Source organism: Trachymyrmex septentrionalis, unplaced genomic scaffold, assembly GCF_001594115.1.
Source record: "Trachymyrmex septentrionalis isolate Tsep2-gDNA-1 unplaced genomic scaffold, Tsep1.0 scaffold9, whole genome shotgun sequence".
Classification (NCBI taxonomy): Eukaryota; Metazoa; Arthropoda; class Insecta; order Hymenoptera; family Formicidae; genus Trachymyrmex; species Trachymyrmex septentrionalis.
Window position 1 is genome coordinate 1,919,247 of NW_017306091.1, and position 18,375 is coordinate 1,937,621.

At 34.1% G+C, this 18,375-nt stretch overlaps 4 protein-coding genes across 5 annotated transcripts in view; 2 read left to right on the forward strand and 2 right to left on the reverse strand.

Annotated features, from left to right (window-relative positions):
• LOC108755665 (rho guanine nucleotide exchange factor 3-like) overlaps positions 1–4,132 on the forward strand; it is a 4,911-nt gene extending 779 nt beyond the window's left edge. Inside the window, exons 2-6 of the mRNA XM_018498804.1 lie at positions 445–522; positions 796–1,037; positions 1,890–2,253; positions 3,086–3,514; positions 3,607–4,132. Of these exons, the coding sequence (XP_018354306.1) occupies positions 457–522; positions 796–1,037; positions 1,890–2,253; positions 3,086–3,514; positions 3,607–4,047 (1,542 nt within the window). The 5' untranslated portion in view covers positions 445–456 and the 3' untranslated portion in view covers positions 4,048–4,132. The remainder of the gene's footprint in view (positions 1–444; positions 523–795; positions 1,038–1,889; positions 2,254–3,085; positions 3,515–3,606) is intronic.
• A 632-nt stretch (positions 4,133–4,764) lies between these two features.
• On the reverse strand, positions 4,765–7,499 carry LOC108755660 (N6-adenosine-methyltransferase subunit METTL3). 2 transcript variants are annotated; one of them, XM_018498795.1, is made up of 5 exons: positions 7,489–7,499; positions 6,822–7,028; positions 6,533–6,728; positions 5,935–6,441; positions 4,765–5,708 (listed from the first exon to the last, which is right to left on the reverse strand). In XM_018498795.1, exons 2-5 carry the CDS (start codon positions 6,973–6,975, stop codon positions 4,919–4,921), a joined length of 1,647 nt encoding a protein of 548 aa, XP_018354297.1. In that variant the 5' UTR covers positions 6,976–7,028; positions 7,489–7,499; the 3' UTR covers positions 4,765–4,918. The 2 variants fall into 2 exon arrangements, with proteins under 2 accessions (XP_018354297.1, XP_018354296.1); XM_018498794.1 differs by lacking the exon at positions 7,489–7,499 and having other exon boundaries at positions 6,822–7,440.
• Positions 7,500–9,162: 1,663 nt separating this feature from the next.
• LOC108755687 (cysteine-rich PDZ-binding protein) lies at positions 9,163–10,206 on the forward strand. The gene is made up of 3 exons (XM_018498844.1): positions 9,163–9,387; positions 9,686–9,783; positions 9,866–10,206. Exon 3 carries the CDS (start codon positions 9,904–9,906, stop codon positions 10,204–10,206), a length of 303 nt encoding a protein of 100 aa, XP_018354346.1. The 5' UTR covers positions 9,163–9,387; positions 9,686–9,783; positions 9,866–9,903.
• Positions 10,207–13,696: 3,490 nt separating this feature from the next.
• The window catches only part of LOC108755645, a 38,077-nt gene continuing 33,398 nt past the window's right edge, over positions 13,697–18,375 (reverse strand). The window contains exon 4 of the mRNA XM_018498764.1: positions 13,697–17,474. Within this exon, the coding sequence (XP_018354266.1) occupies positions 14,365–17,474 (3,110 nt within the window). The 3' untranslated portion in view covers positions 13,697–14,364. The remainder of the gene's footprint in view (positions 17,475–18,375) is intronic.

The following is an 18,375-nucleotide window of genomic DNA, read 5'->3' on the forward strand; positions in this document are numbered from 1 at the left end:
GAATATTTTGAAATTTGCAAGTAATCTGTTCTTTGTATCTGTACTGTATTACACTTTCTGCACCTACTACGAGATAGAATATGCAACTAGACATTGGAAAGAGAGAGAGAAAGAGAGGAAAATTAAAATATATAGACAGTTCAGTCACAGAAAACAGACCTAGGATGTTTTCTGTATCTAATACGAAAAAATTGTATTATAATATAATAAAAATCAATATTGATTTTGTCACTATGATAATATTACAATAAATTAATTTTCTAAAATATTTATTTTTACAAATGACAATAATAATAAAAGGTGTAGGTGTAGAAGCGTGAAGTGTAAATGAGGCCGCTACAACAGTACAACCGCCTAGCCAATTCATGAAATCGGATACAATTAGTGCGTGTAGTTCCGAGGAGTTGTACTGTGAAATTTCGAGTTTTTTCTCTTTTTTTCTAGACAATTGACATCATGGACGATGAGTGTAACACGACGATCAAGGATACGTTCCAGGAACCACGAAAAAGGTTTTGGCTGGTGAGTACATCCATTTGTTCCTCCGCGAAACGACGCCTCCCGCGACCGGCTGTGAGTGTAACCGACATTCGAATATCAATGTCATTAATGTCAACGGGACAGTATGTTTTCTTCTTCAATTTTTCAATCGTCACGATTAGCATGACACCGGTGTCACATATATACACGTCGCGGTACAGGTGTTTATTACAGTTTTACTCGAATTGTGTCAGACGATAATGAGATTGTTGCTGTCATTGATATTACACTTGACGTCTAAACGCTAAAATACAGAGACCGAGAAAACGGCTGAAGAGCGATGCGATAAGCGTCAGCTCGATGGACATATCCATGGATTCTGACATGAGTAAGAAGAAGAAACGTCGTAGAATCACGGAGGTTGCCAGCAGCATATTTTCTTCTTCCACATCGAGTAAATCAGGAAACACTCTACATAGATCCTTCACGATCCAACCAAACTCCTCGGACCTGTCTATCATTGAGGATGAAGCAGACACGAGAACGTTACGTAAAAAGTAATTGTTTAAGAGTAACTTATGGTGAATTCAGTCACTCTGCACTGGATAGTGTTAGTGCACTTTACATATTAAGGCTGCTTTACCTAAAATATCTGATTGCAATGGCATAACATAATCAACTTCAACAATAAAGTAATATATTTATTGGATTGAAACAAATGTTGGTAGCTTTCATGAATTTCAACATTCAAACTTGGTTAAAATGAAATTTAAATTTAAAAAAAGATTTTTATCTTTAAATTTCTACTTTCAAAAGATTATTATGTTTTTTGAGTTTCTGTAAGTTTGGTAATTTTTACATATAGAAAACTATAAGCTGACAAAATGAAAAATTTTTTCCACTTTGTGGACTTATTACGTGCTTTAAAAAACTTGTAAAAATTTTCGATTTTCTAACATAAAAGCTTAAAGTTTTCCTAACAAAATCTTTTTTTTTTAAATGTTTTTAAGATTTTTTATCACTGAGTTATCGTGGATTAAATAAAAGGAGCATTTTGACTTTTCTCTCATAACGCCATTTAAAAAAATATATTTTTAAAGCAGAAATTTTGCTCTATTAAATGATATAATTATCAAATTTAAAAAGACATGTGTACATGATACAAATGAAGTAGCGCTATAAACTTTTATTCTCATCCAATATAATCTGTTAAACATAATATTTTTATAACATAATATCTTTATTAAGAATTTAATCGTTTTAAATATCTATACACTTTTACATTTAGTGTTATTTCATGTACAGCAGCTTTAAGTATAATCTAGTATAATGCATTTGATCGAATTCGCTATTAAATATTTTGACTTATGAGAAAAATTCTCTTAAAATAAACCATGTCTTAATTTCAGATTGAATAGTGCTACTGAGAGCTGTAACAGTTTGACAATCAGGAGTTGGATGTCAGACATCGCGCAGCCACGCGGCGACGAGCGATTGAACAGCATATTAAGTCGAAGTGAGATCAGACGGCAAGAGGCCATTTATGAGTTATACTGCGGCGAAAATGTATTATTAAATGAGCTCTATATGCTAAGAAACTATTACTATGAACCGATGTCAGCCACTGAAATCTTTACATCCGAAGAGTTATCTACGCTTTTTGGCGATCTCATAAATCTCATTGAAATACACAGTAACTTGAGAGATGAATTGTTCAAATTACGGGATAGATACGGATTCACAAAGACCGTGGGACCGACGCTATTAAATTGGGTTAGTTAATTTTCTTTTATCAATACATTTCACTATGCGTCATCAGTCAATTAATCAACACTGGCTCTATAATATTAGGGGTAGGTCTTAGTTTATTCTAAAGACTCGATCTTCTTCTTGAACATTTAGTTTACTCGTGAGTAAAAAGAAAAATATATACTTGTTATATACAAAAGACATAAAGAAAATTTTGGTGAAAAAAGTTTTAATATGATCTCATATTTTAACAAAATTTTTCAATTTTAAATTTATGAAGATTATAAGAATATTCTTCAAATTTTCTCAAGTTTTATAATAAGTTTTCTTTGGAAATTATGGAATGAGAAAATAGAAGACTTTAGAATTTATTTTATATTCGATTTGTATTTCATGTATATAAATTTTATAAAATCTGAAGTGTTCTAATTTATGTAAAAAATCTAAGAAATTTTATAAAAGTTATAAAAAATTGTGACAAATTTTGAAATTTATTTTTTTAATGTAGAAATTCTGAAAAATTAACAATAATAGCTGTTTCCACTAATATGGACTAAATTTAATTAACTTATTCTTCATTTTTTCTAATTGTTGGAAAAATTAAAGTTAAACTATATTGGTAGAAATGAGCATAAGTTTTTTAACGTGGGGTTAGCCATTTGCACAATTGCTAATTAGAAAGGCTTATGTGTGTGTGAGATTTCTACCAGGGTCGGTCTCCTTTCCTATCCTTAACTTACATGGATTACGGAATGAGAGATCGAACCGAGAATCATCAATTACAAGTCCGTCGTTTTCATACAGAGATATATCTCACTGTGCATCATGTATGACATTAATTTCATTCTGTTCACAGCTGTCGACATTAAAAAAACCATATTTGGAAAGATGCAGAACATTAGTTTGGGCAAGGCATTTATTGGAGGAGAAGAGATTTACCAATAAGAGATTTCAGTCATTTTTAAAGAAGCGCCTAGAATCACCACATTCCGTCGATCTGTGGACCTATTTGGATGTGCCACGTTCAAGGATCGTGAAGTATCCACTGTTAATAAAGGAGATCTTAAAATATACGCCTGCTGCTGACGCAGATCATTTGCCATTGAAAGAGGCGAGTAACATATTCTCCGATTTGCTGAAGAACATCGATTTTATCATGGGCAATGCCGAGTGCAAGCTTGCTCAATCAAAAATAAATGCGAAGATTGAACATGATCCTGAAAAATGCATCGCCAACGCCACAGAGTTGATTACTGAGGGTCAACTTAAGGATACACGTGGAATAGTAAGTTTAATTTCAATTTTAATACAAGAGATAACGTATATATAAATTTTATTTCAGTAGGTTTTTTGACACAAATTATCATTTGTTTGCAGAAATATCATTGCTTTCTTTTCGACACTTGTTTCGTGATAACTCGCCCTACGCGGCGCGTTAACAAAAAGTACAACGCATCATTTCCTATCATACCCAAGGAACAGATGTGTGTGCAAGTGGAAGATAAAAATATCGCAGAAATTTGCTTCAAGATTGGAGAATTTTCTTTCATAATGGAAGACGGGCACAAAAAAAGACACTGGGTTGATTCATTCAACAAGATACACTCTAGAATATGCATTCCAGATAAAGTATTCAATACTGAAGACAAGGAAAACTTGTTGGACAACACAGAGTTAACGACAAAGTCAAATAATTGTGTCGCGAGAACGTCGATATCCAGGAGAACTTCCACAAGCAGTATAAATGACAATCTATTTTCTTTTTCCATAAGGAAGAGTCTACTTAAGCAAAAACGCAACAGTATTGGCTATATATAGTGAAAACTCACATTCGGCAGCTTTTATCTTTTCAATAAGAAGAATTGATGTATTGTACAAAAATGATAAAACGATTCCGATCAATTAGTACAAAAATGATGAATTAATATATACGATAATTACATATTTTTATCTACGTTGCAATCTTTCAAGTGATTAATTTTTTTACTTAAAAATTGTCAATAACTAAAAATTTTTTAAATAATATATTACACATTTCAACATAACAGCGATATAAATTTAGAAAGATTGAATATACTCGTATTTATACGTAAATAACAGGAAGCAGTAACATTACATTTACAATCTGCAATCTTATGGTAATATGAATTAACTTATACTTATAGAAGTTGATTTTAGCTTCAGGATTTAATCCGCATTAATATCGATAATTTTATTAAGGAAGAACTTACACGTGTGTGTATACATATCATGCTAAATAAAGCATGGTTTAAAAATAATGTAATATATATGTACAAATGTTATCATCTATCTCAACATATTCACGGAAAATCAGTCTTTTATATTTATAGTTATATGCGTTCATTTTGTATTAGCATATATTTAAATGGTAGATGGGATATATACACATTTTTTGCAATAAATTAACAAAACGTGAAGTGGCTTTAATTTATATTGATAAATGTCTATTTATAAAAATTTTAATCGATTTATCGAACTTTTAAAAAAATTTGAAAAATTCGATAGATACTCAGCAAATTCAAACATTGTACTTAATAGAGGCGAAGAAATATAAACCATCTTTTTAAAAAACTTGATCTAAATTTTCTTAAAATTGATACTTAACATTTTGAATTCTTTGGAAATTTAATTACATCATTAATTCTGTTTTTTATCGGACGAAGAAATTTTATGGTTTGGTAGGCTTCATCGAATTTCCGTCGGGATAACGTTTTTTAAAGGCCTTAATAAGTTGCGGATCAATTAAATGAACACCATCCACCTGATTGCCCAACGTAATCCAATTGGGCTGTACATTATGCGGCCGACCAAACAATTCAATTTTCCTGGTACCGGGACTCATTCGCTCGATGATGCCATAGATCTCGTCGGGTTTGTGGCTAGTAGCACGAACCTCAGCGACAATCACATCACTGTCCAATCCTCGATTGATACGAGGATTACCCTTCATGCCGACCAGACAATGTTCCTTGCCATGATTCAGCCAATGACCTGTTCTACCAGTCCGTATTATCCTTTGCAACTGATTGGTCTTCACCCAAATGATTTCGTCAACCCTCTCGTAACCCCATAGCTGCAGACACTCTCTTCCCAGCTCCATAGCTCTGCCAGTCACCCAAAGAAATAAGAGTCCTTCATCCTGAAGTGCTGGGATTCCCAATTGTCTCATCTCATCGTCTGACATAGTGCCATAAGGTAATTCCATATGAATATCCCATGGTGGATCGGCCATAATCACAGCAAACTTGCCAAGAACAGTCATGTCGAGGTAACGTAAATCGCACTGGATCCATTGTGGTGGATATAGAGTCAACTCGCTACCTACGTTACTACTGCTACTGCTACCATTCTTGCTATCTAGATTCAACGTCTTGTTAGAAGTGGTATTGCTCGGACTATCGGAGTCATTGATTTCTTTTAGTTGTGCTGTAGGACCATCTACCTCATAATGAACATATCTGTAAAAATTAAAAAAATTGACATTTTTAACTCTAAATTTTTTTTGGCTTAAGATACAATTTCACTGCATGAAACTGCACCTTTAAAAGTAGAGAAAGCTGAATATGTATGATTTATCTAGAATATCTTTTATGGATTAACTTAGTTAAATTCGAATTATAATTAACTATCAAGAAACAAATTTAACTATATATTGATAAATGGCAGTATTTTTCACGTCCTTACTTGCATGTGTCCATGTGGAAGCAGGTATTGAGAAAACTACAGTCTCCCAAAGATTCATCTGTGTGACTCTGTATGATCTTTTTAAAATGCAGCTTTTTACATTTTTCTGCGAATCCCGGACCACCATTCAATTTCATACAATCTACTTTTGTACCATGTGGACAGAATTCCATGACTTGAGCTCCTCCTTGAGAGCGAAATCGTTCTGCCAGTGATTTTTCTTTAGAAGTCTGCTTTGACAGCAGATCCAGGATCTGTTCACCGACCTTCTTACTCTCCTTTTCTCTAATCGTCGGCATCGAAATTAGAGACATGATATCCTCGGTATTTTTCTTGTCAACTTTCACTTGTTTCTCTGGAGGCACATGGTCATTTAATTCAGACATGGACATTTCTATGCTTTCGGCATTCTCTGTGTCATCAGACTGGGACTGACACGACGATTGGGATTCTGTTACCGACAATACTGTATATCCAAATACTCCATTTTCTGTAACTTCTTTGATCCTAAAAACGTGCATAAAGTACTTCTTATATTAAATGTATCATGCACTAACAAAATGGTATCAGGATGTTATACGAGTCTCACTATACTAACTTAACTATATCTTGTGCAGCCAGCTTCTCCAAAATCTTGTGGATGTCCGAAGAAGATACATCAGCATTAAGATTTTTACGTAGCTGATCTATTAAGTCTGCGGATGTTATTGGTAGATTAGGTAAGGACTCGTGTAAGATACAAAGTACGTCTCTTTCATATTCGCTATGATCCGAACGTGAAGATGCATTAGAATCTGTAACAGGGACATTAAAGTTGAACAAATTCTTTCTTATCGCACATAACAAATGTTAACGGTAATATAATCGTAACATTATAGACTTATTACCAGGACACGCCGACTCTGCTGTCAGGGTGGATGAAGCCGACGTAGAAGTGAGGGTATACAATTCATGTCTCTCACGTTTCCTCTTCTGTAGTTTCTCACGATAACTGTTTCTCTTTATCTTAATCGCTTGTATCTCTTCAAAAGCGTCCGACATGGCTCGACAAGATTGTGCGTGAAAATATAATTTTTGACATACGAAAAAAGCGGCTGCGGATTAGATGGGGCATTTAAGGCCGCGGTTCGATTCACGTTCACAACGCTTAAAAATCATTTCATCCTTGTTGTTTGTCGAAATGTTAAACGAAGACAAACAATGCTCATGAGCGTTGTCAGCATGACTTGGACCACGGCCTAGGTAATAATCGAGTTGAGCTACCTTATGTCCACTACTGATAAAATTAGGCTCATTCGATACGTTTTTGCATGACCGAATCTGATAGAAAAAAACTTTCGCTCTGGCCCGCGAATCGAGATATTAATCGTTAAAGTTGACGACTATAGGTTAGTAAATCTATCATATCGAGCAAAAAGCAGCGACAAAAGCGTCGCGAGCTCGAGCATGCTCTATACACACAACATGCGCATGCGTTGTCATGATTGAAATACGCACGAAATGATATTTCAATATGTTTCCTTGAAAAAATAAGATAATATTTTTAAATAATACTTTTATGCCCGTATTCATAGCCTTCCTTTACAATTAGTATGACATATACACATAAATATACGAATAAATATATAGTCAAAAGCTTTGATTATAGAGACCTAGACTGCTAACAGGTATGCTGCATTGTGTTATATTTTTCGTAACATTTTTCAAATGCCATTACATATCTGCATAAAATGCTATTTGTAGGTTTTCATCATATATAGCAAATTTTGAATAATAATTTTCATCGCTGTCCCGCATGGTTTTTTTAAAACTGGCTGAACTTTTGCTAGCAATATTCTCATTTGCATTTTCTCAAATTCCTCATTTAATTTGATTGCAGATGTACTTTAAAAAAAAAAAAAAATAAAACAATTTGGTGTTGATATCATTGCGTTTAGAATAATTATTTAATAATTTTAAAAATTGATTTAATATAAATGTTTTAGATTCAAAAATATTTAATACAAATGTATAAATTGTATAATTCTAATAACAATAGATGTATTTTATTAAGAGTGTGAGCGTGACAGCAGACAACGCACTGGTCTATCTATCATGCCAGAGGTCGCCTGCACTAAAAAGTAATTATACAAAAAAGTAATTTTACAAAAAAAAAAAGAAAGATGTACGAGCATATGTATGGACATATTTCATATATAAATATATTTATGATTATTTATACATCTTTATGTTTGTAGATACATATTTATATTCATACATGAACATTTTGTTATCTGGATTAATATCGTATATAAGTTTTGTAACCTTGAACATCAATATTTCTTAAAAAGCCACAATGTAATATTTCATACGCCCATTAGAATTATATTTCATCTAAGCCTCATTCCGTTGCACGTATAATGCGCATGATGTATCAGATTATTCTTGTTTTGCACTCTGCTAAACAAGGATAAAATGATACATTATGCGTATTATGCAACCACCGACGAGATACTATTAAAGACCGTCAACCCTGGGCAAATTTTCGGCGGTATAAAAAGGGCCCCAAGAGCCCGGAGGTAATTAAAGAACGCTGACATTATCGACAATTGATATAAATTTGCTATTATTAACAAGAAATATTTGGCTCATACATGATAAAATTCATAATTTTTTATTACGTAAATGTTCCATAAATAAATATGTATACTCTTGTAAAGCTGTAATATCTTATATATTGCAGAAAAATTACAATTTTTTTCTCTGCAGTTATCATTTGTGTTGATAAAACTTTCACAATAGTACTGAAATCACAATTTTAAAGAAAAATCGAGTATTATTGAGTTCTAAATGCATAAATACATCTACTAAACTAATAAATCATAAAATTAGTACAATATTATCACAGTTTTTAACTCTTAATTACTAATTCACAAGGACGCGAACTCCCGTAAGGATATCGGTCTTTAATAGTATCTCGTCGATGCCTACGAATATATGGATGTAAAGTTGAGAACAAATATATTCACACGTGTGTCGTAAAGTTTATAAAATATAAAATATAACTTGAAGCTGTCCAATAATATATCCGGCAACATAAAATTTTAGCCGGATATCTTATTAGATACTAATGATATCCGATTATCCGATCGGATAATAAAAAGTATCAAATAACATTGAATATTCGATACATCCCTATTTTATATTCTTCCTAAGGAAGAAGAGTGCTCGGAAATGTTCGCGGATTGTTCGGATATTGTCGGAAACGCTCGGAATGATGATTGTTTTCATCGTTTTTCATTATCCGTCGTTACGCAGTTGAATTCCTCTAGGAATTTTTTCAATAACGTAATTTAGGAAGCTTCAATACTGAAGAAATTGATATTTTGATAAAAAAATTTATGATATTGTACATGCGAGTGTTGAAGAAGTAAATATTAACTTGTGAAGAGAATTATAACCTAAAAATTCAACGTACGTATATAATAAGAATATAATAATATAACATAATTATACTTTTGATTAAAAATTATTCATTTTTATATATATTATTTATATCCATTTGATGTTTTATTTATTCAATTATTTTTAAATGTATATTTAGTTTTCGTTATTTTATTCTAATGAAAGATACATGATACGTAGCAAAACTGAGCAAGTAAAAATTGATTTAATAAAGGATGACAATTTATATAATATAATCTTTTTTGATATTATGTAAAAATAAAATTCATCTTTATATACTTATTATTTAATATGTAATTATTTTTAGATCATTTGCAATATTTTTTTTACTTTGATGAAAAGATTTACGATATTGCACGAAGAAGTGGGAAACCTTTTGAAAAAGGATTACAACTTAAGCTTAAGGTACATAATATAACTTTGTCTTTGATGTAAAAATAATTTATTTTTATATATTGTACTTCATGATACAATACACAATTTTCAGGTATTTGTGTAGTTTTATTCTAAATAACGAATCTCAACATGGTTTGTGAAAAATGTGAAAAGAAATTGGGCAAAGTTATTACCCCGGATCCCTGGAAAACAGGTGCAAGGAACACAACGGAGAGCGGAGGACGTAAAGTTGGAGAGAACAAAGCTCTTTCTGCAGGAAAGGCACGATTCAATCCATACACCACGAAATTTGAGATCTGTAGAATATGTAGGCAGAAAGTCCATCAGGTGGGATCCCATTATTGTCAGTCGTGTGCATATAAGAAAGCTATATGCTCTATGTGTGGTAAAAAACTCATGAGTACAAAGAATTATAAACAGTCTGCTACATAATAATTGTTTTTATATTTAAAGAATTAATTTTAATGTAAAGTTTAATATTTAAATTTATATTCACATATCTGTTATCCATATAAAAATTACATATTTTCTGAATTCTTATAATATGTTGCAGTATTCAGACGACTGCGAATTGTACAATAGTATCCTTCACTCTTATCCAAAAATTTAATCTCCGTTAGTGACATGATGATTTTATCCGTTCACTTGTGTGTTCCTTTCTATATACAATATCTGACACTATTCATCTCACTATTCTAATCCTCAGTTTTAAATTTACTTCTGTTTTCTTCTTTTTGTTTACCCTGAGTATTGACATTCCACTAAATTAACAAAGGATATTCTCTTTATATAATTGTATTTATATTATTAAATAAATGTATTTAATTTTTTACACGATAATTTATATATGATATAAATAATTACTAAAAATAAAAGAAAAAAAATAATTAAGGACAGTGTGCGCATAAAAAATTAATGCGTATATATATTTAATAAAATATTTACATATATACATACCATGTTTTTTAATAATTTATCTCATGAGACCTGTACAAGCGCACATGATACAAATTGTTAATACATATATTATATAAAACAGTAATATTTAAGTGTGATATTGACAATATAATTGCAGCTGCAAACCTATTCTGCCAATTTCTTTTTTATCAATGAAACTGTATAAAATTAGAGATCAGCCTATTCTGTCTACTCTTAACGATAGTATTGTTGTACAGATTTTATAAAAAAAACTGCGCAACGATATGTAAAAATTACAGAACAAGGCCCCGGGATTTGTTAAACAAATTCCAGTTAAACTGGCATTTGAATTTTGAGTGGCAAAAATATATCTTATGAGTTCCCAATTTATATTCTAGATGATCTTATGTGTTTTCTTTACCAACAAAGTTTAAATTAATTTAGATATCGCGTTATGTTCACGATGCAAATGAATAAAGTGTGCTCGTAATCACCGACGAGATACTATTACAAACCGACATCCTTATGGAAGTTTGCATCCTTGTTAAGATTGAAGTAACTAAAAGTAAAAAACTGATATTATTGTACTAATTTTTGTGATTTATTACTTTTGTAGATGTGTTAATCGGTGTATATGCATTTAAAAATCAATAATACTCAATTTTTCTTTAAAATCGTGATTTTAATGTCCTCAAAATTTGATTATCAATAGAGATGATAACTGCAGAGAAAAAAATTGTAATTTTTCGGCAATATATTATAGCTTTACAAGTATCCATATTTTTTTATGGAGCATTTATGTAATAAAAAATCATGAATTTGATAATGTATTAACTAATTTATATTAATAATAGCAAATTAATATCAATTGTCGATAATGTCAGCGTTCTTCAATTACCTCCGGGCCCTTGGGGTCCTTTTTATACCAAAAATTTGTCCAGGATTGACAATTTTTAATATCTCGTCAGATACTATGATTATGTCATCACTCTATAAAACGGTAATAATCATTTGACTAAAATCGTTTTTTTTTTGTTATTGAAAATTACAATTGAAAAAAAGGTGCTTACTTAGCTCTTCTCTATTTATTAGATTTGATTAGATTATGAGGTCTATATATTTTTAACGTGATGCGGAGTATTTGAAAAGTGCGATATAATCGTAATGAACGAAAACAATTTTTATCTCTTCACACAAGCATCTATCACATAAAAAAATATATTTTTACAATATCGGTATGTCTAAAAATATACACTTTTATTCATTAAAACTTTATACATTTGTTACTAACAAATTATAGACAATAGCGTATGTTACTAACATGTTAGTCTTGAAATAAATTATATTACACAATTATATTTAAAGTACACAGAAAGACTCGATGACTAACTTGCATCAGTTAACAATAACATTTCTAATATGATAATACTAAATTCGCACACAGTAAAACATTTGTATCTTGATCAATGTCAATTGCGCGTTGTAGTAAATCTAGTATATTTTAGAATTTTTGTTGTCTTTTCGGAGAACGTCGAATAACAAAAAAAAATGCGATATCAAACAAATATTCTGATTACATAACAAAAAAAACGCTCTTTTTTACAAACTATTGAAATTAAGATTTTCAAAGTGTTCAATATTTGTTTGAACATCGACGTTTGAAGCGAATAATATAATTATGCGAAATATTTTATTAATTAGCATTTACTTTGTATCTCACAAGGACGATATTAACACAATACTGAATAATATTAGACGTGAATAATATTAGACGTAAAATTATGAGTTACGCAAATGTTAGTACATTAATAAACAAGTCATTACAAAGTCCCAGATTTACATTATTTCGCTTACATGCTACGCGATCTATTATTACACGGTCTATTATTTGATTACAAACGTCTTGTCTATTTATTTGTATCTCATAATAAACGTATAGGACGACATATAAAATACTTTTATTTAAGTAAAATAAAATATTTATCAGACTGCAAACATTAAGATAAAAATAAAATTGGTGATTTTTAATCTTCTCTTCTGGAATAATCGTGAAATATTTTTAAGAATTGAAAGAATACAAGTGCGAAAATACTGCGGTTTCGCTATACATTTGGCATTAAATGTGACTATCTCATTTTGAATCACTTAATATATGCACAATATAAAAGTGATATTCAACTCAGAAAAATGGAATAATCACATTTAGCATTAATGTACGACGAAGTATAATTAAAAAATAAAAAAAGAAAAGGCTATTAAGTATACGTAAAATACATACAAGATTATTGCTAATTTTTAGATAAATTAGAATTACGTATCTTCTCATTATATGTGTCTCATTATATTCTGTAAGCAAATTGTAATGATATTAAAAATTATTTTGATTAAGAAGAATAAAAGTTAATGAAAAATGCATGATCTTTTATAAAATGCGCTAAGTTTGCTGCTAACTGTCACATTTAAAACACTGGCCTTACATTTATGTACGACACAATTATTAGGGAAAAAGTATGCACATTTATCGCGTTTATCGCTATTTTTTATTCGTATGATAATAAATCGGACATAAACAGTAAATCTGTAAATCTTACATTTGCAGTTCAATTCTACCTCAAGTAATTTCCTCTAATTACATAATTATTCTTTATGGCACGTAGTTTCTCAGCACTTTACTGATTATCTCGTATGATACATTTCGTATTTATTATTGGCATAATGGATGTCTTTTCAATTAATCCTTTGCTAAAATCAATTTCAAAACATCGGGATTCACGCTAAAGTGCATGAGTTTCCAAGTGATCTGTATAAATATGACATAAATATATATGGAGCAACCTTATTATGTTATTTAAATTTCGGCGCAGCGATATTTAAATCGATAATACATAAAAAATATATCGATTTTTTTACTCTAAGATACTAAATAAATTACATATAGAAAATTAAAAAACAAATTAAACGAAAAACGTTAAGAACCAGAGAAACAACATATCAAGTTTCCCTCTTCTAAAAAAATTGTGACTATAAGTTTTAATATCTTACATATATATTCGCATTTCAGATACAAAGATATTTCTCCAACTGAAGGATAAAACTTCTCAGTAAAATCATTAAAGGAATTTTTCTAGATGTACAGTGTATGTATTTTATAAGTTATGTGAAGTACGTATCACTTAAAGAAATGCATCAACACATACGTGACATAAAGTTAATCATATTTTCTCCTTTTAGACTTATAGATACGTTCTCGCTTTTTATCTGGATCATTCATTGAGGTCAAACTGAATTGAAGACTGGAAATGAAAAGGGGGCCAAATGTAAAAAAAAAAGAGTTAGAAAAATTGATTTAAAAAATTGATATTATATATAAAAATATTCATTTTAAGATTATTGTTACGACACTTAGTCTTGTTTCTATTCGAAATCTGCTCGAATCAGTTATCTTAGAAAGGACGTTATCTCAAAGTTCTTAGTATAACATTCATACAATCTTGGTTTAACGTTAATACGATCGCTTTTTTATTAATCGCTACAATCGTTACTCGTCTTCACAAAGAAACTTCGCACGAAGAAACCTCATTTCCAACATTTATAAAATAAAATATCTCTCCTAAACTGAATAATACACAATTACCGATTACTGTTCGCGTCTTTAAGGAAGTCGCGAACATTTTAATTCGTATCATCCCTAGATGAGAACATGATGTTCGTCACGGGCTGTGGTTGGCCAGAACCAGGGTTCCAGCGATTCTGCTCCTTGTCAGATCTGAAGATCCAGTGTTCGAACTTCTTGTTCTCCGACTGCTTGATTTCCGATCCTGGATGCACGTCCAAGATCTGGGCTCCTTTGCCCGCTGCGGACTTATACTCGGATACGTAGACAATCTGCTTGTCCGTTCGGTCCTCCTTCGGACTCTTCGTGATATCTGATCGTCTCGGCGGCACAGGTGGTTTCTTGCCAGATGTAGGCTTACCGTTTGACGTCACCTTTATCTCGTGTCGCGCTGGTTTCCGCGATTCGCCATTAGTTCCTGTTGTTATTTCTTCGTTCTCATTGTTAGTCTCGCGAACACCTTCCCTATTGGATGACACCTTGATCTCTGTGACATAGGTCATCTTTTGGATAGCGTTTGGCGATACAGGCGTATTAGGCAAAGATGAACGACTTTCCGTGTCCTGTGGATTGCTGTAGTCCATTGACTCTCGGACCAAACCGCTATCCTCACTATTCTCGCCGCTTGACACGCTAACGCTACTGATATTATGACGATCTTCCTTAGGCGAGGACAAGCTCTTGTTATTTGCTGTTATGTTCGTGCCGAATTCGTATTCATCCTCTTCCTCTTCGTCATCACGGTTGGAGACATTAACAATACGTCTGGCAAAGTGCGTATCAGTAAACGCAGTGTCGGTCGGCGATTTTGTTTTAATCGGCGAGTACCTGTCGCGTTGCTGGCTATCCGTATTCTGCTGTTCGAACTTTGTCCGATGTGCGTGGAACGTAGAAAAGGTACCGCCATTCTTACCTTCTGCGTTCTCATCCTTGTCCTGAGATTTGTCGAGTCTGACCGATGATTCCGACTTGGACGCGTGTACTCGTAGATGAATCGGTGTAGATGTCCGTTCTGTTTCTCTCTCCGTACTTTCTTTTGAGCCTGTCTTGTCATCCAAGAACGATCGCACTATCACGCGATGCTGTCTATCAGCGTACTTCTCACGTTTGCAGTCAGCGCTGTGTTGACTGCACCTATCCTCACAACCGCGACACCCCGTATCTACAGTCACTTTTAAGATAGGTTCTTCTACAACTTCTTGTCTACCGATATAAAGTGAAGCGTCGTTAATGGGTGCTGTTTCTTCCTTCCACTCGTCCAGCTGCGTCAGGTTGACTTTTGTTGTCGGCTCTGGGGAAGCCGCGTGCAACTCGAAATAGCGCAAGGCGCGACTGAAATCCTCCGACTTCTCCGACATAGAATTATTATCCGGTTCGTTTCCGGTTTCATGCTTGTTCTCCTCGGAGGATCGTTTCTCATTAGCCAACTGGAAATCGAGTTCCACTTCTCTTGGGGTCGGACTCTTCACCACCTGGCCATCATTCACGATTCTGGCCAGAGAATTATCCTCGTCTGGATTGAACATCCGTTCAGTGCGAATAAACTCCTCGGTCAATTGTTTGCTCAATGGCAGGTTGTATAACTCGATGCTGGTGATCTCTTGATCTGAATCATTGTTGGACTTCTTCTGCTCAGACATGTCGTCCATCGTCGCCGTTACAGTGGCATCCTCTTTCAGTTTGATTTCCACAGCAGATTTGGAGCGCTCTAAAGTGCCGTTGCTTTTCTTTCTCGTATGTACTTTTTCATGCGTTTTCTCTTCCGTTTCGGTGGCAGCTTCGCCCCAAAATACATCCTCCAAAGTACCCCACTCATTCGACTTCTTTAGCTTCCGTCGATCAAACGTGTCAATCTGATCAAGCTTCGTAAGATCCTCAGTGGACTCATTGATGTCTTCGGGCGGCAGCGGTGCTTTGCGCTTCTTCGTCCCGGTGTCGGCGCTCATGTCAAGGCTCTGTGCCCTCTCCAGGGTCGTCGCGGTCTTGTTCTCGTATTTGGACAGGTCGCCCAGACTGGCTGCTTTCCTGTACATGTCATCCTCATCCTCATCGTCATCTGCCTCTGGCACAGGCGTGCGATGAATTGTGATATCCGCCGAATTTAATTCAATTGTAAAGCTGTTTTGCATTTCGTTATCAGTGTCTGACTCGGAATTCCGTCTGTTTACCGATTGATTTTCCAGACGGTGTCTTCGGGCATCCGCGGCGGCGTTCGTATTTTCACGCGCTTTGTTTACGTAATCACACAATGACTCCGAGTAATCAGCGATACTGTCGATGGTATCTATGGCGTCTTTCTTTGCGGATAGCATCGCGATTTCGTTGGTACTCTTCGGCGGCGCCGGTGCTTTCCGCTTATTCTTCTGAGGACTCTTGGCACTGTCGGAATCGGACGAGCTGATCTTTTGCATATTCAAGGGCTCAGAACTGCTCTTTCGGTTTCTACGAGCTGCCATAGCAGCATTGTGCACCTCCGTCGGTACCTCCGACGGTATGTTAAGTCCTCCGTCAGCGTTCTTGCTACCTTTGTCCGGTACGTCGACGCTGTGAACGTCGTCAGTAATCTTTACTGAGACACCGTCTGCGCGTTGCTGAAGACGTTCATTGCAGAGTTTGTTCTCATCAGTATCACTCAAAGTCCCGGATTGCCTATTCGTCAGCAGCTTCTCCGCGTCCATCTTGCGCGAGTGCCTTCTCTCCAGGTTTGTATTGTGCTCATTCTGATTCTCAATACGATGCACGGTGCCATCCAATGCTGGTAGCACCTTGATGCCAAACTTATGATGGTGATTGTTCTTCGCCTCGTCGTGACGCCTCTCGAGGCTCTGCCCGCTGCCCGGTGTCGATTTCGAAGACTTTAGAGTCGAGTTCATCGTTGAGTAATTGGAACCCATGGACTCGTTCGGATCGGCTATGAAGAGTCGTTTCGCAACGTTTTTATGACCCCCCCGCGACAGCTCCGGGATTGACTGGCTCCTGTAGAGAGGATGGCAGATCCTCGTTGGAGTCGGACCCACGCTCTTCTTCAGCAACGTCGTCGGCTTAGAACCGCTACCACCGCTCTCCACTTCCAACTCTACGTCGTACGGTGAGGCGTAGCTCAAGATCGTCAACGCATCCTCGTATACCATGTTGCGGAAGCTGATTTTCACGCTGGTGATACGGTCGCCTGCAATCAAACAAAGAAACAGTGACAGGACCATTTTTACACTATAACAATGCGACGCAAAATCGCATTGATTATAAGAAAGATTTTGCCTCTTATTTTGTAGCGCGAAAAGGAAAGTCATCTTTACGATAAAGAATCTTAACTATTTTATTGAATATTGTGAAACTACTATTTGCGATAAGTATCATGCAGGCATTTTGGTTCACGCATTCTTGATCAAAGAGATAATGACTGAAAGTACATTAAATTATCAGAAGAGATCGAAATCTCAAGAATTTTAACCTTGTGATATCGTACGTCGACAGAAAATTATATCTTCGCAATTTGATGATGCCCAAAGTAATCGTCAAATAAAGACGTTTTCCGTTGTAAATTACGCTTTTAAGCAGAGTTCGAAAATTTGTTAAGCCGTTACCTTTGCCAAATTGGGCCATTTGGTGTTATAATATGGCCCGATGAGCGCACTCTACTTACGCTAGCAAGTGTACTTTAACGAGGGTTTGATATTCCATTTTAATCGGTTCACGCATTATCAAATGCTCAAACATGGCGGTAATAGTTTCACTGCAAAATGTAGGTATGTAGGTGATTTTCGATTCGCATACGGCTCTCGTCCGAGAGAGACACGTCCATTCGCTAATTAAGATATTGAATTATAATTCGTTCATAATCATGGCGAGGCGATCCATTTTTCTCAACAGAAAATTGTGTTATATTTCAATCTCGATGAAACCAAGAGAAAATTCCCTACGTCGTCATCACGTGCAATGATAACGAGATTAAACGTGAAAATCTAATCGCAAGCAATCAAAGCGAAGATAGATATGTCAATACATAATACACATATATATATATATATATAAATATAAAATTATTAGAATTTTTCTTTAGGCTCTCTGGT

Coding starts and splice junctions, on each gene's coding strand:
- LOC108755660 (XM_018498795.1), bottom strand. CDS start 6,975: ATGTCGGACGCTTTTGAAGAGATACAAGCGATTAAGATAAAGAGAAAC. Junction 6,729..6,821: donor AGCAGAGTCGGCGTGTCCTG/GTAATAAGTCTA, acceptor TCCCTGTTACAG/ATTCTAATGCATCTTCACGT. Junction 6,442..6,532: donor GCTGCACAAGATATAGTTAA/GTTAGTATAGTG, acceptor GCACGTTTTTAG/GATCAAAGAAGTTACAGAAA.
- LOC108755687 (XM_018498844.1), top strand. CDS start 9,904: ATGGTTTGTGAAAAATGTGAAAAGAAATTGGGCAAAGTTATTACCCCG.